The sequence below is a fragment of the Salvelinus sp. IW2-2015 genome, linkage group LG27 (genome assembly GCF_002910315.2).
Source record: "Salvelinus sp. IW2-2015 linkage group LG27, ASM291031v2, whole genome shotgun sequence".
NCBI lineage: Eukaryota > Metazoa > Chordata > Actinopteri > Salmoniformes > Salmonidae > Salvelinus > Salvelinus sp. IW2-2015.
Genome location: NC_036867.1, coordinates 14,090,607 through 14,112,187, shown reverse-complemented (window position 1 = coordinate 14,112,187; position 21,581 = coordinate 14,090,607). Strand labels below are relative to the sequence as shown.

At 49.1% G+C, this 21,581-nt stretch overlaps 1 protein-coding gene across 14 annotated transcripts in view; it reads left to right on the top strand.

Annotated features, from left to right (window-relative positions):
* scrib (scribble planar cell polarity protein) overlaps window positions 1–21,581 on the top strand; it is a 107,517-nt gene that overhangs the window by 83,335 nt on the left and 2,601 nt on the right. For 3 of the 14 annotated variants that reach the window (XM_023972721.2, XM_023972709.2, XM_023972705.2), the window contains 26 exons: window positions 1,027–1,107; window positions 3,418–3,681; window positions 4,213–4,323; window positions 4,418–4,594; window positions 4,730–4,846; window positions 4,962–5,150; window positions 5,246–5,365; window positions 5,630–5,677; window positions 6,032–6,088; window positions 6,347–6,427; window positions 10,974–11,045; window positions 11,205–11,258; window positions 12,074–12,139; window positions 12,282–12,428; window positions 13,142–13,261; window positions 13,691–13,747; window positions 13,975–14,148; window positions 14,683–14,845; window positions 15,485–15,701; window positions 15,870–15,962; window positions 16,140–16,322; window positions 16,826–16,972; window positions 17,621–17,760; window positions 17,995–18,032; window positions 18,523–18,597; window positions 20,635–20,689. In XM_023972721.2, the coding sequence (XP_023828489.1) occupies window positions 1,027–1,107; window positions 3,418–3,681; window positions 4,213–4,323; window positions 4,418–4,594; window positions 4,730–4,846; window positions 4,962–5,150; window positions 5,246–5,365; window positions 5,630–5,677; window positions 6,032–6,088; window positions 6,347–6,427; window positions 10,974–11,045; window positions 11,205–11,258; window positions 12,074–12,139; window positions 12,282–12,428; window positions 13,142–13,261; window positions 13,691–13,747; window positions 13,975–14,148; window positions 14,683–14,845; window positions 15,485–15,701; window positions 15,870–15,962; window positions 16,140–16,322; window positions 16,826–16,972; window positions 17,621–17,760; window positions 17,995–18,032; window positions 18,523–18,597; window positions 20,635–20,689 (3,046 nt within the window). Of the gene's footprint in view, window positions 1–1,026; window positions 1,108–3,417; window positions 3,682–4,212; window positions 4,324–4,417; window positions 4,595–4,729; window positions 4,847–4,961; window positions 5,151–5,245; window positions 5,366–5,629; window positions 5,678–6,031; window positions 6,089–6,346; window positions 6,428–10,973; window positions 11,046–11,204; window positions 11,259–12,073; window positions 12,140–12,281; window positions 12,429–13,141; window positions 13,262–13,690; window positions 13,748–13,974; window positions 14,149–14,682; window positions 14,846–15,484; window positions 15,702–15,869; window positions 15,963–16,139; window positions 16,323–16,825; window positions 16,973–17,620; window positions 17,761–17,994; window positions 18,033–18,522; window positions 18,598–20,634; window positions 20,690–20,955; window positions 20,986–21,581 lie in introns of all 14 variants that reach the window. The other 11 variants (XM_023972712.2, XM_023972715.2, XM_023972708.2 and 8 more) reach the window with 11 other exon arrangements.

The following is a 21,581-nucleotide window of genomic DNA, read 5'->3' as shown; positions in this document are numbered from 1 at the left end:
CTAAGTCATGTTGTGCCTTTTCTGGAATGGATCAAGATGGTCTCTGTTGAGGCGGGCTAGGAGTAGGCCTGCACTTTGCACGTGTACATGATGTTTATTATCTATGCATAGTCACTTCACCCCCACCTACATGTACAAATTACCTCAACTAGCCTGTACCCCCGCACACTGACTCGGTACCGGTGCCCCCTGTATATAGCCTCGTTATTCTTATTGTGTTAKTTTTTATTATTACTMTAGTCTACTTGGTAAATATTTTCTTAACTCTTCTTGAACTGCGCTGTTTGGTTAAGGGCTTGTAAGTAAGCATTTCACGGTAAACTCTACCCTTGTTGTATTCGGAGCATGTGACAAATAAAGTTTTGATTTGATCGTTTGTAAGTCCAAAGAGGAGTTTGGTCATCCTTGCAGCTTGTGGAACTCTCTTCTTCAGGCAAAGGGACTGGAGGACTCAGGGTCTCCGTGTCACCGTGAGCGGCGGACTCTGTTGTCCATGAGGTGTTACTGGCCTGTAGCCTTAGCCACCTCTGAACTTTAACCTCTGAACTTTTTACTGCAGTAGGATTGAATTATTACCATTTTTGTTGAGTGCGACCTCAATATTTTGTATAGGTTTTCAGCTAAATATTGGATTTGTTTGCGTTGTTGTTGGTAGTGGAGTGTAATAAAAGGCATTATGGTGTTCTTGTGCTCACAACCCAACACAGAAATACTTCTGAACAAGCCCAAGCCAACTATTGAGAGCGGCATTAGACTAGTGACCGTGAATATAGGCTATAGGCAAGGCTATATTTTGTCCTGGCTGTGTGAAGTAGTCGTTACGGGACGTCCCCTGCTGACCCTGTGGTAACCGCCATCCCAGAATAGACTGACTGGCAGTGATGGAGCTAGCAGTGCATTGTTGCACCAGTCTCACCCCCTCCCCTCCCTGGGTGACCAGGTACACAGCTAGCAGACACGTCACTGTAGGTTAAACCGAAGGGCGTCGCATTATGATCGGTCTCCTGACTCTGTCCGTCTCTTCAGGGGATCTACATCTCCCGAATCGCAGAGGGAGGGGCGGCCCACCGAGACAGCACGCTCCGCGTCGGGGACAGGGTCATCACCGTGAGTACTGCTCCACTCCTCTGTTTTTAGCCCCATGGAGCCGTCCCAAATGGAATCCTATTCCCTGTGTGGTGCACTATTTTTGACCAGGGAATAGAGCCATTTTGGACCTCACCAATGCTTTTCTCTCCTCTCTCGCCCTTATCCTCCTGTCTTCATTTAAATTCTTTGATTTTTCATGCCAATGTTTTAGTTGAAATGTTAACATACYRATTTTAGTCATTTAGCAAGCACTGTTTTCCGGAGTGACTTGCTGCATAGTGAGTGCATTRAGCTATGTTGAAATGAAGGCTGCCTGTTCTTTTTGTAACTGTGACAGATGGTTTTGATCAGGTACTGCCATAGTGAAAGACAACTCTTTCCCACTCRTATTCTTCCGTTTGTTCACTTTTAGTGAAGGGATCATGCAAAACTTACTGCAGCAAAGTATTCCGCATTACACTGTTATGATCCCCAAGTCTAGTCTTGTCTTAAGATGAATTMGATTAGCTTGGGTTCGGTCTGTGTCAACTTCCTGCAAAACACACCAAGCAAGCGCACACCCATTCGACAACCAAGCGTGCACACACCGGTTGCTACTTCCAAAACAAACACAACTATAATGACAACTAACACTTATCCCACTTGAGAGAATTGGGCCTCTGCTTGTCCTGTGCCGCTGCTGCCAGTCCATCTAGGCTGCGTCCCAAATAGCACCCATATTCCCTGTGGGCTCTGGTCAAAAGCAGTGAGCTWTATAGGGAYTAGGGAACCATTTGGGACGCAGCGGCTGGACAAACATGACCTTAGCTGATATGTATGTGATTGACAGCTGAAGCCAAGGTTCCTGCTGCATGCTGCTTCACTGTGCGCGCCTCTCTTTGGCATCGTAATGGTGTTCTCGTTCTGTAGCACGGTCTTGCCAGAGTTGCATGTACCCTCATGCCCATACCTATGACCATGGTCCATTGGCTGCAAAGATAGGGCCTTGATATGATTTTGTACAGGCTCCTCCAGCTTTTTAAAATTTTTCTCCTGAACCAATCTCGATTCATTCAATCTCAACATTTGCTAACCTCAGTCACGTTTGTGTGCGGTGTGGTGCGGTGGCCTCGTCTCCTATGGCTACTCCTGTCTCGTTCTCTGAATCATAACCGTTTCTCTTTCTCTCTCCCAAATCCTCTTCTCCCTCCTATTTGAGGGGGGGATCATAGAATGGCTCCATGAATGTTTCTGTTCCTACCTACTCTCTGCTTCTCCCTTACGCTTTCTTTCTTTCTCTCCCCCCTTCTATTTCTCGCGCTCTTGCCCCTCTCTCCCTCTCTCTCTCTCTCTCTCTGCATGGCCACTAATGCACATTGTGTCTCCTTGCCTGTTGGGGTGTGGTGGTGAGAGGGGGGGGGGGGGGCAAACACACACTCTGGAACGGCTGACGTGGTAACCGCATGTATTACCATAGCAGCAGCCACAGTAAGCATATCAGCCAATGGTAAGAGCCGGTACTGTATGGTCAGTGCTGGCTTCTGTTTGTCACTTGGACCAGAGGACCAATCGGCCACTTTCTTCAATCACTCAGGACCTCGTTCATGTAAGTTTACAGACTGCAATCCATCCTCAAATTCCCCCTGCAAAGTAATAGGATAGTTGACCATTTCTGCAGCTTAAGACAAGGTCTAGGAGCAGTACTGAGATGGAGCTGTATAACTCGGCCTGGCCCTGTAGAGAAGTATTAACGACTCTGCGTGCCGTTGCTGACTCAATCAGCCCATTTGGCCGTCATCATATGATATTGCCCTCGGTGTTTTCAGTGAGCWAGGCAATTGGATAGAATGGACATAAGTCAGATTGGCCAAAGTCTTAAATATAGTATATTGTGTTGACAGGACTTTTAGGACTACTTTTTGAGATTGGAATATTGGAGAAAGGGTTTCTCCTACTGTAGCTTCCAGGATAATCTCCTCTCTTGCTAGCTTGCCCTCTGCTCCTCCCTCTCTCTCCTCTCTCCGCCTGCCTCCCTTCCTCTGTATGGATGCTGGCTCCTGGTGTCTTCAGTTATCTCTCTCTCTCACACAGTCACACATGCACTCAAACACTCAGGCTTGCTTTGGTACGGTACATCTCAATGTACTATATTGAGCGATGATTGAGAGTTATTTTACAGTGATGATTTGCAGCTTTATGGCAACGTGATGTTCTTCTACTCAGTAATGACACGAGTCTGAACACATGGCTGTCCGCCCTCACCGAGCCTCCAGTCCTGAGTGTCACACACTGTGGTTGGTCAGTCAGCCTACTGATTCCCGCCCTCATTGGTTGTGCCGTTGGATTCAGATCAATGGTGTAGACATGACAGAGGCCAGGCATGACCAGGCAGTAGCGCTGCTTACCGGCACCTCCCCCACCATCGCCCTCCTGGTGGAGCGCGACCAGGCCGAGCCGGGCACCGCAGGGGGCTCCCCGGGCCTGTCCCGCGCCCGCGCCCACTCCCCCCCGCCCCCAGAGCCCTCRGACTCGCCCGATCAGGAGGAGGGCAACGACGACTCGCCCCACGGGACCCACCTAAGCCGGCCGCTGCAGGACGAGTACCCCATCGAGGTGAGACTGAGGGAGAGAGGGAAGATGGTACAGTGTGGTGAGGGTGGTGGTTAGTTACCATGAAGGACCTTCAGATTTATTCCAGTTTTAATGCCTTCTCATTTGGCCTTTATCTCAACTGCTCTCCAGCTCCAGAGACGATGGTACGAAGACTTAGTCCTAACCTAAGTTGAATACTGTATGCTAGGATGTTTTAGTGGGGCCCAGTGAAATGCTGTATTATTCAGAGTGAATAATGCCAAGAAGTGGGGTCTGTTCCATTGACTAAGAGCTTAGGCCTGTGTCTAGTCTCATTTACAAGTAGATGTGGTAGTTCCATAGATGGTTTGTGGTCTTGTCAAATAGGGGGCTCTCTGGGTTAAGGTATTGAGTTGAAATGTGTATTTGGTATTTGTCTGCTGGAACACTCTGTCTGTGATGTTTTTCTCCAGATACTGTTTTTCTGGTGCCCCTGTCCTAGTCAAAGTCCCTAAAATAAATATTTATAGACAACACTGTTTACGTTAGTCGCTTCACTTCCTCTCCTGACAGGAAGTGATGTTGGTGAAGGCGGGCGGCCCTCTGGGACTGAGCATCGTGGGAGGCAGCGACCATGCCAGTCATCCGTTCGGCATCAGCGAGCCTGGTGTCTTCATCTCGAAGGTGGCTCGCTCGCTCGCTCTCTCCTCTCATATATATTTTCCCTGCTCCCATGTTTCCTGGTTTGTGTATCTCACCCTCTGTCTGCCTGTGCTAGGTGATCCCGCATGGCTTGGCGTGTCAGAGTGGGCTGCGGGTCGGGGACAGGATACTGGAGGTGAACACCATCGACCTGCGCCACGCCACCCACCAGGAGGCTGTTAAAGCCCTGCTCTCCAACAAACAGGAGATCCGCATGCTGGTGCGCAGGGACCCCTCACCGCCGGGGATGCAGGTGACGTCTCGTAAACACACATGTACACGGAAATAGGCCTACGCACACACACAGGCCTACGCACACACACACACACCTTCTGTCCCCTTCTCCACACACACAGTCCCATATCCTGATCTATGTGTCCCTATACAGGAGATAGTGATCCAGAAGCAGACTGGAGAGAAGCTGGGCATCAGCATACGTGGCGGTGCCAAAGGCCACGCTGGCAACCCTTTCGACGCCACCGATGAGGGCATCTTCATATCCAAGGTACCTTTAGGCATTACGTCTTGTCTTTCTCACCGGGTCAACCACTACCCCAATGTAGATGGTTTTCCCTTTAGTGGTATTGCCTTATCCCCCCCCCCTGCATTGCCCGCTGTAGGTGAGCTCCAGTGGTGCAGCGGCCAGAGACGGCCGTCTGCTGGTGGGCATGCGGATCCTGGAGGTGAGCAACCACAGCCTGCTGGGCATGACCCACACGGAGGCCGTGCGCGTMCTCCGCGCCGTGGGAGACACACTGTTCATGCTGGTGTGTGACGGCTTCGACCCAGGCAACGCTGCCGCCATAGAGGTAAGGGAAACTGACATCCATTCCGGGTTGTTAATGACCCTCAGTTGCAGAGTCAGATTCAAAATGGACGCTGTGTTTATTGTGCGTCTTCACAGGCGTCGCCGGGCATCATTGCCAACCCCTTTGCGGCGGGCATCGTGCGTAAGAACAGCATGGAGAGCATCTCCTCTATAGACCGAGACCTGAGTCCTGAGGAGATGGACATCCTACAGAAGGTGAGAATAATATGARGCAGAAATCCAGTGTGAGGTTCTGTGCTCAGGCTACAATGGATGGTGGCCGGTGCACAAACCATGACAAGGTAAAACCAAGGAGGCCGAGATGCAAAAATATACTAAATTTAATCCATGCTCCAAAGAATAACAAAAGGTGCTAGTGCAAAGTGATTAACAAAATAAGGAGCGTATGTTTCCTCAAACGCATAACAGAATGGATGCCCGTTAATATGAAACATTTTGACCTAAAAATCTATTTCCTAGGAGGTGGAGGTAGCGCGAGAGACGTCCCAGTGGGAGAGAGAAGAGGTGGTGAGTGAGACTACGTAGCCAAGTCCTCCCTCGCATGCTTTTGCTGCTACTGTGGCAAATAAACTGAGCACTTTTCTAATGTGTGTGGATTCTATCCTTTCTCTCCTTTTATCTTCTTTCTTACCCCCCCCCCCCCCCCCKCRCCCTTTCTCCTACCCCCACAATGTGTCTGGGTCGTCCGTACACCATCTCCACTCATCCCACCGCCACTTCATTTCTCCATCTTTGTCTTTTTGCCTATTTCACTTTCCATCCCACCTTCACTCATTTCACCCTCATTCTCTATAATTACACGTGTGTGTGTGTGTGGCTGGGTGTCCTCCTCCTCTCCACCTCCCCCTTTTCTCGATGAAGGAGCGCATGCGCTTGGAGCGTGAGGAGGCTACTCGCCTGCTAGAAGAGGAGACCGAGGTGAGACTGATACCCCCTGGGCCTCCGAGTCCTCAGCTCAACCAACCATCTCCCTACCAGAAAGGGGACATCTCCAGTCCAGATGAATTTACTATAATATTTGGATTGGAATGTTCTGGAAACTTGTGCTTCAATACATATTTATGTAATGACAAAGTAGCTTTGGTCAGTTACTGAGCGACACATGAGAGTAGTATGACAGGAAGTGTTTCCCCCCCCCCCTCAGTAGGTCTGACATTCAACCTTCTGTTCCCTCAGAACCTGGGCACTGGACCTCTGAATCTGGACTACCGGACGCTGGCCGCACTGCCCACCACCGCTCTGCAGAAGGTCAACAGGGTAAATTGAAGTTAATAATTTAAGGATTTTACTTGAAAGGTAACGCAAACCCCATTTTGATGATTACAGTGAAATGATGAGGTAACTCTTATATACCCTGTGATTCCTGACTAAGGCTGTGAAATGCCTGGGTTGAAATGCCTGGACTTGTTTGCTGACTATCTTGGAAATGGCCCCATTGCGACCAGAATAGACCTCCCTGTGGAATCTGCCCTGTTTATCTTCCCGGGAAACTCTGTGACCAGAGGCCAAGCAGGTGCCTCTGGAGGCCAGGGGGAGAATGTTGAAACGCCCTCCTCCCCAACGTCTTGGGCCTCCTGTCTAGCGTATGCCAGGCCCAAAGAATCGACAGCATCTACAATGCAACTTAACCATTCCGTTGAATTCTGTGATGTGATGATGAAGCACTGCATCCCAAAACAGGATCCATTTGTATTGTTAATGGAGACGATTACTGTTGCACTGCAGGTTATGTTGGTGCGTCCACCTTGGCATAAAGACATCGCCTAAAGAAGAAAAAAAGCCAGAGACGAATGGAAGAGCGAGTACACAAAGAAAAACTAAAGGCTGCATAGGAATGTACATCATCTGCTGGGATGGAGGGAAATTATGCAGCCAAAATGGTTGGTAGCTGGTACAGTAAAAAGCACTGGAGTCTCTGGGTTGATTTGGGGGAGGGGGACAGCTGCCCCCAACACCACCCAGACTCTGCTCGGGGTTATTTTAAACCTGGCTGAGATTGGAGTCGGAGGGGTGCGGGCAAAAGAGGGAGGGAGAGTGTCCCAATGTGGGTTCTCGGTCATTCAGTCAGTGTCCCTGGAAGAGTTTGGTCTGAGTGGAGCTACTGCACCCCTGGTCCCTTCAACCAACAGCCCACAGTGAGTATAGGGACAGTGTCAGACAAGACTGCGGATTGACTGTGCTCTACTTTCTGTGTCTTTCTCTCTTTATCGTCCTATATTTGTGCGTTTCCTTCCTTCGTCTATTCAAGTACATTGAGATGCTTTCTGGACCGTCTTTGTGTCAGTTCTGTGTTCCAGCTCCATGTGTGAACGGCAGCCATTTTGCTAACGATGTGAATGACTAAGGATTTATGAGCTGACAAGGTGCTGACTTTGGCCGTCTCAGACCTGTCACTGTTTTAGGGTCTGCATAGATAAATGAATAGGCAAGGCTATAGTTTGTGACAAAATTGCTCTTTTTTCCCCCTTGCTTAGTTTGTAGTAGGGATGGTTATTGTATTTCGAGGTATTTGGGTTAGATATTTTTTTTCTCTTTATGCCACAGTGGGTAGATTAGGAATCTAAGCTCTTGTACTAAGCCATGGGGCTTTTCTGCAAACGCTAAACCTATCTATATATATATATATATATACATCTATCTATCTCGTGCAGCTGTTCTTGCATTATGGCTATGCATTACAGTTGGAATGAGGACCACTCAATGACCAGAAGATTATTAGTGCTTCTTGGCATTAAAAGTATGCGGTAAACAGGATTGTCTCGTAATTAAACTTACTTGGCTCCAGCCTTTCCCAGGGTGGCTGGGTAACGTTAGTTGGCATGTTGGTCCTCTCCCCCTCCCCCCCCCCCCCAGCTGTCTTCTACTGTCTTCCGAGCCTGTGCCAAAAGGGTACTTGTTCACATTCCACCCCAGCGGGTGACCCCACTGACCTCCAATACTATAGGCAACATTTTTACCGGCATGTCCGCCAAGACGACACTACAATGTGTCACAATTCAAGACTGCATGTATTCTTAGCAACGCCATTTGGATTGTCATGACATGTCAAGGCCATTGTCGTGGAATGCACGGGACAATGTAGTTCTGAAGTAACTAAGCCTCGTCCGACTTTAAGCCATGGCATATTTTGCACATTACGTTTTGAGTTGATCGAAACCTGTGTTGCCTGTGGAACACAACCTGTGACGCCACGTTCTGGTTAAAGAATATTTATTTTATCCAAGGACCTTATCCACAGTTGTGTGCGGTATTGTATCTAGTCACGCATGAAGGCCGGCATTGTGGTTTGCTTCTGTAATGAACTCTCTGTTGTCCCGTATGTGGAGTGTATTGAGGCCTGATTCGTAATGTAAGGAGTAAACTGAAGCCTAAGTGTCTTCTGTCCAACTGTACTGATGGCGTTTGGTTTATTAAAGGTGGTGGCAGGGAAGGCTGCTCCAGTGTTAATGTGAGCGTAACTAGAAGGATAGATAACCCTTTAATGCTTCTGGTATAACGTGAATCAAAAAACGAATCTCCTTCTCCCCAGATGAAATTAACTGTCACATGGGCTGTGCTCCTCCCTTATACACCGAAAGCCCTTCTGCATTAGAGATGTTTTGCGCAAGACCTGGACGGTAGGTATTTGAGTTGTAAGGCTGAGAATTTTTCCAGATCTACCGTTTGGAAAATTCCCAGAATCAGAAGGGAATAAGCAGGAAATCCGGGATTTCCGGAATACCTGGGGACTTTTAGCAAAGTTACTGAAATTTTGCAGCTGGGTTTTTGGATGCTGACTAGGCTATGGCTGTGTCGTAAGGCTTGTTTTCTGAGCATGGTGGTAGCACTATGTGCTGGTAGCACTAAGTGCTGGTCACACATGAGTTTTGTGTTTGATGACTCTGGTATCTGGCCTGCCAGAGTGTCAAGTGGGTCTAACTCTGAGATTAGCTGCGTGTCTATTTTAGCGTTTTACACAACACTGCTCCCCATATCTGTTATCCCATCTGTCGCCACTTCCTTTTCCTCCAGTCTTTATCTAATTTCTTAACACATGGAGATCAGTCGCCATCTCTTGTTATCTAGCTTGGACTTTACCTTCTCTGTATTTCCACCTTCTCCTCTGTATTTCCCTCTCGTCTTTATATATCGGTCTTTTTCTCTTCCTCAGTTCTCTCTATCCCTCCCCCTTTCTGTGTTTTATCGGCATCCCTCTCTGTTCTGATTTCCGTTTTCCTATGCCTTTATCTCTCTCTCTCTCTCTCTCTCTCTCTCTCTCTCTCTCTCTCTCTCTCTCTCTCTCTCTCTCTCCTTCTCTTCTCCTCTCTTCGCTCATCTTCTCGGCTCTCTCTTCCGCTTTCTCTTCTCGCTCCGATCTCTCGCTCTCCCTCCGGCTCTCGCTCTTCTCTCTCTCTCTCTTCTCTCTCTCGCTCTCTCTCTCTCTCTCTCTTCATCTCTCTCCTCTCTCTCTCTCTCGTCTCTCCTCTCTCTTCTCTCTCTCTCTCATCTCTCTCGTCTCTCTCTCTCTGCTCTCTCTCTCTCTCTCTCTCTCTCTCTCTCTCTCTCTCTCTCTCTCTCTGGCTCCTCATCAGTTCGCTCCTCTGTCTCGTGTGACTGCCTTCATGGAGGCCCCCCTGCAGACCCAATGTTCTGACCCCTTAGAGCCCCTGGGCTTTGGCCTGGGGCAGCCCTCCACCTCCCTCTACCACGTGGACCCCCATGCTCTGCCTCAGTCCTGCCCCACTATGATCACAGAGGCCGAGCCCCTCTACATGTCCCAGCACTCTCCGAGTCCCTCCTTCAATCAAGAAGCAGCTAGACAGGAAGCCCCGCCTACCGGTGAAGAGGAGGAGATTCTGGTGGACTCCCAGCCAATCAACTTCAGTGAGAACCCCTTCCTGGTGGCCAATCGCAAGGGAAAGGGCCGCCCCCCCTCGGAGCGTATCCTATCAGGGCCTCCCATGGGCTACGGGAGCGGCGGCAAGTTGCAGCCCTGGTTGTTCAGCAAGGCAAGCGGCCGGCCTGCGTGTGTGGGTTCTAGCCAGCATGGTGTGTGGCACAGTGAGTGGGATGGTGTAGGAGTAGCACTTCCCTTTGTCTCTGCGCACCAATATAAATGTTTCAGCTCAGAGTTTGAGAGAGATGTGTTTTTGAGTTTTCCATTGTAACTTAACCATTAGGGTAATAAACTGATCTGACTTATTTCCGTGGCGTTTCTCCCTGTAGTCAAGGATACACGCTTGCTATTGTATGACCTCATCATTGCTAATCACCAACCAGCCAAGATGACTTGAATGACGGAGATGTGTAAAGTCACATGTTTTGATGGATGTCTCCTTCACTAACCCATTGAAAATAACCATGAGCATGTGACTGTTGGAATTGAGATGGAGAAATGTCCTGCTATGAATGAGTGTGGGAGTGCACAGCGCAGCAGGGACTCTGCAGTGGAACGTTCCCGCTAGAAGTCCTGGACTGGTAGGAATGTCCACTCAACAGCTGTGAGGAGGAACTCGAGCCTCGATCCTAAACATCTCAAGTATGAGTTTGAAAGGAACGGTAACCATGGTACAGTAGAGACACATGCTAAAGTGCACGGTGTCCAGCGGTAGCTGCTTGTTGACTGATATGAGAAGTGTATGTGCTCAAGGACATGTCTGCTAGTATTTGCTGCACCAATAGGGTTGCAGAAATCTGGTGGCTTTCCCAGAAGTCCCACTGTTGCCCAGAAATCCTGGTCTTAAGTGTTCCACAATAAGCAGGAAAGTAAAATAGGTAACAGCTGCTAAATCTCTGTCTCTGTCTCTCTCTGTGTGTTGTCTAGGCACCCTCCACTGAGCCCCCCAGGACAGACAGTCCCATTAGAGATGCCCCCTACTCACCTAGCACACAACCGGTAAGTCCACCCCACCCCCAACAAATCCTCTCATTGACACCTCCGCTTTCATAGCACCTATTTATGTTATCTTTTTCCATAAGTCACTTCAGAGAACAGTGTAGATAGCATTGAGGTACCCTACCTGCTGGTTCACCCTCTTCCTCCTTCCCTCCCTAGCCCAGTGCTCATTCCTCCACCAGCTCCCTGTGTGCAGGCAGGGAGACCCGCTTCGTAAGTGGTCTGCTCTGGCCTGGCTTTGTCCGCTCAGCTTCCATAGACTACTATCAGTAGAGTCTGATCCTTTGCCATTGTGTCAGCTGTTTTTAATGAGCTGTACTACAGCAGAGCTATACTACAAGTGTGACTGCTGAGCTTGCCATAGCCACTTATTACTGATGCTTTCTCTGCTTCGTGCAGTATTCGACTCTGGTTGAAACCCCAAATGGTGCCCTATTGCCTTTTTATAGTGCACTGCTTTTTACCAGGGCCCATAGAGAATAGGGTGCAGTTTGGGATGCGCACTCCGTTTTTGGAGACTCTCTCCCTGTTAAGGACCCTACCCGAAACCTGTGCCTTTTTAATTCTAGCTTGGCTGGAATTTGTAAGGAACCCTGAGCTTTGCAGTGAAAACAATGTTGAAATATGTTTACCAAGTATTGTGTTCTGAGCTACTGCAGGTTATTCAGTTTCAGAACAGATGTGTTGCAGAATTCAGAGCTAGCGTTAATTTTGCATCGTCAGGGTAGTAGTGGCGAAAGCGTTTCCATTCTGCGTGTATGTTTGTGTGAGAACCATGTTTTTCGCCTGTACAGACCATGCCTGCATCTTGAAAGCGCCAGGGTGAAATATCCTCTAGGTAAAGATCTAGGATCAGCTTCCCCTTCCCCAATCCTAACCTGAACCATTAGTGGAGAAAAGGCCAAACTGACCCACGATCAGCATCTAGGGGCAACTTCACCCTATGTTGAAATGCTAGCATCGGGGTGTGTGACTTGTCATGTAAGCCATCGTATCAGCTCCATGCATTCTGCTGTGTTTTCTTTCAGGCAAGCATTCATTTCCCCCCCACTGCACTGCCTGCCAAGAATAACTCGCCATTGAGTCCCTATGAGGTATTGACCTTCAATATAGCACGTATGGGGGCAAGATCTGTGCTCTCATTGTCTTTCATTGACAGTATGCATTCCTAGACCTTTCTCACTGTTGAGACTATATTGAAGTTGTGAACATCTTTGTTGTGGTTTTCCCTTCCAGACGAGGCCGGGTTCCATCCAGCCACTCTCCCGTGGTGGCGGGCGGCCAAGCACCTCGCCAGGCACTCCGGACGGGCACAGCAGAGACGGGCACAGCAGTCCCAACCCCTTCCAGCATGGCCCCTCCCCCATCAACTCCCAGACCTCTGTAAGACCCCTCACCACCACGTAGGGTGAGGGTGAGACCCCCCCCACCCCTGTTCTGCCGTCTCAAAAACCGGTGCCTCACTGACTCACAGCAGTGTCACGAATGCTAATCGCCAAAACAATTCTAAAACATGATTTCATACCATTTCGGAAGCTACTTACCAAAGAGTTTGAACTGGGTCCCTGTCCCTGCATTCATTCGCACACAGGAACTCACAGTAATAGCGCTGTTGTTGAAGATGAGCTCTGTGAAAGTGGACCTGCATTCTCAGCCTAACTCGCTGCGACTGTAGCCAGAGCCAACCAATTGCACACACGGGAGTTCTGGAATGTTTGTTTCATTCCATCTGGTGATTGGGCTAACCCCACGGCATCAGCCCTCAGCTATAAGTCAGCTATGGGTTGAATCTCAACCATCCCCCAGTTTCCTGTATATAAGGTTATTATTGCCGCCGAGTTGTGCACATTACCTGAGTGCCATAGCTTCAACAAGGCAGGCACATCCTCATCCGCCCAGCCCTACTGTCTGTCTCTCGAAACATCCCCCTCATGTCATGGTCTGTCTCCCACCTACCTGTTCTCCCACTTTCTTCTTCAGCTTGGCTGTTTTATCTCATAGTCCCTCTCCTTGTCTTGGTCTGTCTCCTCCTCCTTCCCTATGGCTCCTCCCACTTCATGGACCTCCCTCTCTTGCCTCCTGACCCCCTCCCCCAGCTGCAGCCTCGTGCCCCCTCCCCTGACACGATCGATGAGTTCTCCCTGAACCCCAAGCAGGCATACAAGGCGTTTGCCGCCGTGCCTCACTCGCTGGCCATGCTGGAGCCGCCGCTGCAGGTAGGCAGGTTGCCCCGCCCATGCACCCCCTGGGTCCCAACAAGCATGCTGTGGTGGTCGTCTTCACCGTTTGGTTGTGCCCCCCCCCCCCCCCCGGACTAGAGCAGGTCCCCCACCCCCCTCGTTTGGGCCTGTAACTGTGGTCCGTACTGTGTTGAAATGTGGTCATTAGTTTTGTACTGTACACAGCAGCAGCTCTGTCGTCCCGGTGCTGCTGTTCACGATTCACCCTCTGAAAACAATCGTTCCGTCATCAGCCGCCTGTGGCTCCTGTGCTGAGAAGTCCCATCCATTTTAAATCCCATCTCAACCATCCTCATCACCTTGCCTGCTTTGTGTCCATACGTTTGTGCCTCTTCACTGTGTGATGACTGGGCCGTTCCAATGGCTGCTTCCCTCTTACACACTCTCTTCTGCGTCCACCAACAGGACCTGTATGGCCAGAGGAACAACGTCCACTCCAACCTGCCTTCTCCTTCTCCAGAGGTGAGCCTTTGTACCAAATTACTATACATGTTGTAGGTACAGCGTTAATGACCATCGGTGTGTTTTTGTGTTGTCTGTGTGATGTCGAATGAGTTCAAATGGCAACACAGGTCAGAATGTGTTCCAAGAAGTGCAGATAAAAACCTGTATTAAAGTGACATTGGCGGTTAGTCATGTCCCATTGGGCTGACACTCCGGTCACGTGACGACTTCTGTGGCTCTTTCAGCCTGAGCTGAACAACGAGGTGTTTGAGGATAAGGTAGAGGGGGACGGAGGACTAGGTGGAGGTCTGGCAGCCCCCGTCTCTCCCCGACCCTCCCTCTCCTCTGACCGTCGGGACTATTTGAGTCTGGCAGCAGTGCCACGCCTCTCCAGAGCCTCAATGGACATGGTTGTAAAGGTACCCCCCCCCCCCGCCGTGGGTACCTGTAATCGGGCTCAGATCAGGCTGCGGTCCCCTTCGCTTTGGTGGTGATGGCAGTGTCTATATCACTGTTACTTACATAGAAAAGGGGCGCCGGTGCTACATTTAGTGTCAGAGGTAGGATCCTGTCAATCAATCATCCTTCTCAGAATGAATTGTGGCTAGTGGTGTTGGGTTGTGATTCAACTGCCTAATTTATCTTTTCCCCACCTACTGCTTGACAATCAATGAATGCTGTGCTGAATATACTGTAAAAACCTCATCTTCAAAACGGATTATTCTCAGTTCAAAATGGTGAAATGTTGGTTTATCTCAAATCTGCATGTTTGGAAATCATTTCTGTGGGATCTTGCATGTGTTCACGTTTAGCACTTCGTTCTGCACGTCAAACCCTGAATGATGTCGTCTTTGGTCACCGTGGCCATTCCAGAGGGCGGTGTGGGTCACGTTGATGACTGTTGCTCTGCCTCCATCCTAACCCTCCTATCCTGATGGTCCCCTCCCCCATAGACTCCATCTCCTGGGGGCAGAGACAGCCCAGAGCAGCGCTCCTTCAGGGACAGACAGAAGTACTTTGAGATCGACATGAAGCAGCAGACGCCTGACAGCAAGCCCAAAGGCCGCGTGTCCCTGGTGGGAGCAGATGACCTGAAGAAGATGAGGGAGGAGGAAGGTTTGTCAGCCAGCCAAATCATACCCTTCACCCACTTCTAGGGGCGGCAGGTAGCCTAGTGGTTAGAGCGTTGGGCCAGTAACCGGAAGGTTGCTAGATCGAATCCCCGAGCTGACAAGGTAAAAATCTGTCGTTCTACCCCTGAACAAGGCAGTTGTCCTAAGCCGCCATTGTAAATAAGAATTTGTTCTTAATAGACTTGCCTAGTTAAATGAAGGTTAAATTGAGATAAAAATATATATAATAATTGTAGGGTTTCACATTTCCAGTAAGTTTCCAGAAATCCTGTTTAGAGGATACTTAATTAGTTGCTTATTCCTTCATAATTCTGTGAATTTATGATTTTTGGGGGGATTTTTGGAAAACCTGGGAATTTGGGGAAAGTTGCTCTAATGTACTCTAATTTTAGTCAGTGTTTCCCCAAAACCAGTCCTTGAGTACAACATTTATGTTGCACCTGATAAGTCCACCTGTTTCAACTCAAGGGCTTGATGATAAATTGAATCAGGTGTGCTTGTTCAGGGCTACAACAAACAATGTGTCCTGTTGGGGGGTACTGGAAGACTGGTGTTGGGGAAACACTGAGGTTTTAATGAATCTCATCCTAATGGAACTCATTCTGCACCACCACCAAACCAGAGAGGAGATTCGAGCAGCGGGCGCGGGAGTACCTGATGGATGACGATGATGAGGAGGAGGACGACCTGGTGAAGCAGATGGGAGTGTTGAAGGCCACGGGCAAGGTGTTGCTGGATGGGGTGGAGTACAAGGTGGAGCCTGTGGCCACGCCCCCCAGGCACTATAACACGCCCCCCAGCTACAGCGCCACGCCCCCTAGCTACTGTGGCAGCTCAGGGTACAGTTTATTCTCTTGTTAGGAAATTAACTTTAAATCAAATCAAGATGAATTGATTGCTCATTATAATTATCAGACGTTTGTTTGGAGTAATGGAAGATATATGTGGAGTTTTTTTATTTTAAATTCAGCGTATTAATCTTCCCTTATTTATGGTTGTGCCAATAGGCCCTCGTCAGTGGATGGTAAAGGAGACTCCCAGAGGAATTCCTTAGAGGAGAGCTTCAGGTTAGATCAGCAGCGGCCCAACTCCATGACTGGGTAAGGACAACCTAACACTTCCTGGATTTTAAGCCATATCCGTGCGTGTGTTGATTATCAGCATCATAGTCTCTGCAGTGGGACGCATCTCCCGAACTTGTGTGACACTACCGAGTCTCCTGAAGTGTGTGTGTGAGCAGTGTGTTTTGACATTGTGTGTTCCTCCCTCTCCTCCAGTCTGATCCCAGTGTACCCTGGAGAGTCGGGGGCTCCCATCCGGACGGCCAAGGCAGAGCGGAGGCAACAGGAGCGGCTGAGGATGCAGAGTCCAGAGCTGGCCCCGGCCGGAGACAAGGACCTGTCCCCCGCCGAGAAACGGGCTTTGGAGGCCGAGAAGAGAGCCATGTGGAGGGCAGCAAGGTACACAAACACGCTTACACAATCACACACGTCACACACACAAAAGGACATTTTGAATATGTGTGAACAAAAAAGGACATAAATCAATTTATTCTAAGTACTGAGCCAAGTAGAAAACATCAGGGGCCAATATTCCTATTTTCCTTCCCAAGCTCTTTTTCTGTGTTTCTACTGTCTTTGCTTTTGTCAAATGTGTTTCTTCTCATTTTTTCCTCATGGAATTGTCAGAGATTCTATCTACTTCTGATTGCCTCCCTCTCACTGTTTTCATCTCTGCTAGACTGGTCTCATTGGTTTTCCCCTGACACACACTCTCCTATTCGTTTCAATGTTTTACCTCCCATCTCTGCTTTTTTTCCTCTCTCTGTGTCTAACAGTACTTGTTACCTCCCATCTCTGCTTTTTTTCCTCTCTCTGTGTCCCCTATCCGCCTGTCCCTCTGTGCGTATTCCTGTCCTCCTCCCCCTCTCCCTGTCCCCCCCTCCTCCTCGTTGCGGGAGCAGGCCCTATGGCCTAGAGGAGGATGTTAGGCAGTATGAGCAGGACCTGGCTAAGAGGCTCTACCAGTCGCGAGTGAGGGCGTCTCAGGGCACCGTGCCGCCTCCTCAGCCCCAAAACGCTGCCGCTTCCTCCGCTGCCTCCCAGCTCAGGTCTGCTCACCTCACCCACTGGCCCAGGCCCACACACCAATGTGGGGGTTGTGCTGCTGTGGGGTGCCATGGTTTGGGGGGGGGGGTTGAGTTTTAGGGGTCTAACTGTGCTTTTCACCGACTGCTTTTGACGTCACCGCTTCTGCACGTCCTGGCTGGCTGCGTCCATTCGCTCAGTCGCTAGCTTTGTCTCTTACTTTGTTTACGTTCTACGTTCTCAATCTCTCTCTCTTTCTTTCCCTCGCTCGTCTCTTGGTTTTAATCCATCTTTTGTCGTACTAACAGTGTGGCTGCAGCAGTCTGTGAGCTGGGGGCCTGTCTAGGTAGTCTTTCTCCTGGATGCTGTCTGTCATGCTAGTCTTGATACTGTAGTCTTATTAACGAGCATTTCTGGGTTGAGTGAGCCACAGCCGGCCAGGACAAGGAGCACCCAACAGCTGGTGTTGTCTGATTGTCCTCCCCACTCCATTAGAGCACCGTGCCTTAGTATCCTCTCGCTCTCCCTCACTTCTGGCTCTCTCACTTCTATCGCTCTTTTCTCTTTCACTTCTCTCTCTCCCCTCTTCTCATTCATTCTCTCACTTTCTCTCCCTCTCGCCTGTCCATCTCTCTATCTGATGGGGTCCTCTCTCTCTCTCTCTCCAACAGGATGAAGTCTCTGGAGCAGGATGCTTTGAAGGCTCAGATGGTCATCGCTAAGTCTCGGGAGGGAAAGAAGCGTGGCACACTAGACCAGCTGGCCGAGTCACCCTCGCCCGCCCCCACGCCATCCCCCACCCCTCTGGAAGGTACGTCAGTGGCTGTCTCATGTATTGTCACACAGCTCAGCCCCTACATTAATTCACTCTCACTCAATGTCTGTATCCCAAATGGCACCCTACTTTTGACCAGAGTCTTATGGTTTGCTATATAGGGAATAGGGTGCCGTTTGGGACAATCGCTCACTCAATACCGCGCCTCAATCATCGACTGGATTCAGACTAATAGTGTCCTAACCCACCTCGTTTTTCTGTCTTGTACAGATTTCAGTCCCAGAGGAGTGACGTCACCAGGCAGACTGGTAAGGATCGAATTATCTCCTGCTTTTTTGTTTTCGTAGAGATGTCTCTACTGACCTATTTCAATCTAGGGTCTTGTTGCTTGGACAACCAGAGCTCATTTTAACTGAGAATAACAATGTAACAGTCTAACTTTTGCCTTCCTTATCTTTTAAGTAGCTGTTCCGGTGAGAGATGTTCCACCATCAAAAGGGTGTTTATTTGTAGACAGAAAAGTTATTGTTAATGGGCTTTAAGGCGCATTGACATTTTTCTCCACCATTATACACAATCATCACTACAGCCAATCAAATGCCAGGATCATCACCACAGCCAATCACATCCCTCTCCCTCCATAAGCCACACTGGACTGTAGTATGAGTCATCCATCCACCTCCTGCTGCCTACTCTCTCTTCTTCACTTTCCCTCTTCCCTTTTACCCATCCCTGTCCCTCCTTCACTCTCTCCCTCTTTCCTGACCTCTTCCTCATTCCTTTCTGCTGTCCTTCTAGTCCCTGTCGGAAAAGAAGTTTGACTACCGACAGTTTGCTGCCATTCCTTCTTCCAAACCCGTATACGACATCCAGGTATTGCCTGCATGCTGAGCTCCCAGGCCCCAGCCCTCCCCTTGGCTTTCCCTGCTGCCTCTGCCCCAGTCCCCCTTTTCTCCCCTCTAGTCCTCCAGTAATCAGACCTTACAGGGCTGGTGGTGCCACTGCTTCTACAGCGGCCGCCATTTTGGCTCTCCACCTGATTAGATTTTTCCCCCTGCTCTGCTGCTCCATTTGGGGCATGTGGCTTGCTAGTTGTTACCTCTGATTTAGTTGATGAATAGATCTTGGAAAAATCATGCTAATACACTAATACACCAGTAAGCTACTGACCATGTAATGAAATCAGGCCCTGGGTTTCCTATCAGGATGACCTCTCACCTCCACTTAAAGCTTTCCCTCATCCCTGTTCTCCCACTCACCATCCAACACTCACCAACCAATCCCTTTACCCAACTAACCAACCAGCTTTCACCCAGCAACATCAACACTCACCAACCAGTGATTTTAGCCCCACTATACAGCCACCAATCAGAAACTGCCCAGATACTGCATCTCTCCCTCCTTCTCAGCCACTCTCGCTCTCCCTCTCTCCATGGCTGAGGCTGAGCCCTCTCTGTCCTGGTTGCTACTTACGTCTCCCAGTACCAGGCAGACCTAACAACACAGCATCCTCCATTTGGGATCTTCTGTCATGCTCTTGACTCCTGGTGCATACAATTTTCCAGTCTGTCACTTAACCTAACCAGCATATTGGCGATGGGAACATCCTAGGCTAAACAGAATGTCTCCCTAAGCTTGGATCTCAGCCTGCATGGGGAGGAGTCTACAGGGGAAGCAGGGGGTTCCATTGGGGCCAGGGAGACTTGTTTCTCAGTTGTTGTGGTGGGTTCTGGTCCAGTATTTTGTAGTTGTCTGTACTGCTATCAGTCTTTATTTCCTGAGTTGGGGGGGGGGCTATGGCATCTTCTGGAATGTTATTTTGTATGGTATCTGTGGATTAAATGTTTTATCAATCAGTCTTCCACACTGAAAGGCCACCAAATATTCCTCCGCTGCTCCCGTTGTAATTTGGCCTTAGCGTTCTATATTTAACATGCTGTTCTTAACTAATGAAAACCAAATGAAATGTGTCACCCGCTTGGTAAACAACAGTGAAATGCTTACTTACGGGTCCTTTTCCAACAATGCAGAGAGGAGAGAAAAAATATTACATAGAAATAATGACACGAGGAATAACTAGTAAAAATAACATGGCTATATACTCGAATAGTTCCACCATTTAATCATTTGATGTTCTTGAAGCCAGCTTTCCTAGTCTTGATGTGCCTCGTGACCGAAATCCAGTAGAACTAAAGAGGCCAATAGGCTGCACTGATACTGATATGCTGCCCACTAATTCAGGGGGACACTGGAATGTGCAGAACTTCTCTGAAATATGGTTACTGAGCTGCTATTTGGTGGGCTTTAACAATGTGTGTTGACCTCGGTGTACGTGTGCACCCTGTATGGCTGCGTTCTGATTCTCCACCCTTGTCCCAAAGAGTGCACCTCCACATTCCCTATGATGGAATTAAAGGTTAAATCAGGGAGTGTGGAAGTGCTGAAGTGTTGAGACTCGGGACGCATGTAGGAGTGTGGAATTCACACCAAGATGGGCTACTGTGTGTGCTTAGTCCAGATACTTGTGTAGTGGGCTGGGCTGTGACTTTCTCTGCTGCATTGGTGACTGTGGTTCTGCTCAGTGTCTTGTAATGGTTCCTTGCCTGTGAACAGCTGCTCTCTGTGCTGTACCTGGGTGATGGAACAACCCCCGGAACTGATGGACTAACACAACCGTACCATTTTAACTTCCTGATTCCTAACATCAGCCTGACCAGACTGCGGTGGCTGTGGGCAGGTGGAACCTACCTACCTTCTCCCCCCCCCTTGCTGCCAAAGTGACTGCCTGGGTCAAGACCCACCCACTGCCAGTCCCCTAACCCAACTTGGTGAAGGTGTTCCTGGGATAAAAGGTGGCCACATTCCCTGGTCTTCATCCACTCACACTCTCTCTGTGTCCTTCTCTTGCAGTCCCCTGACATGGTCGACGACTTTCAGTTCATTGACGACGGCTCCAGTAACCCCGGTGAGTGTCAGTTGGTCAGGGTCTACAAAACCTCTTGATAACCACAGCATGTCAGGTCCAGCATCTCTGTTGGTAAATAGGGTACTTTAATTCGGATTAAGCCCAAGAGCTGCAAAATTCCATTAACTTTCCCTAAATGGCCAGGTTTACCAGAAATCCTGGTTGGAGGATTCCCAGATTTCCTGGGGAAATGACCAGAATTTTGCAGCCCTAGCCCATATAATGTACAGTATGTTATCCTGATCACTTTTATCCCTTTGATTCAGGTGACTTCCAGGGATAAGAAACTCCTATTGGTAGGATTCACACACTGCGTGTTTCAGTATGTGTGTGTGTGTGTGTGTGTGTGTGTGTGAGCACTTTGGCCTGAGTTTGTGTGAACTGCTGTGCGTTAATGTGTCGTGTAGTAGGACCATTCGCTCTCTTGCTCGTGTGTGGCAGGGAATGGTTTTGTCCTGATATTGCTGTAGCCTTTGTAATAGTGTCTGTCGTTGTGGAGGCTACAACCGCATCAGGGCATGGGTTGGGAGGGGGTTTTCTTTACCATTGATGGCTTCTCCCGCTTACCCATTCCTCAGGTATCAACCAGCTACTGTAGCTAGGTCCTTCAAAACATGCTACAGTACTGTACATATTGTTTGCTGTGTTAAACTCACAGTACTGCTGATCCAGATCCTGCATGAACTCAAATTTACTAAACCAAAGACTTAAAGGTGAAGTTGAGTATTTTGCAGCTTCATTTTAGATGGTTCCTCACCTTGAAAGTAGTCTATGGGCCAAGATAAACTAATCCATGGTTCCGTATTCTTTAAAAAGCCTACTACAAACTTAAGCAGACTTTAGCCACTGCTAGCTACTTTCAGGGTGAGGAACCGTCTAACATTAAGTTGGT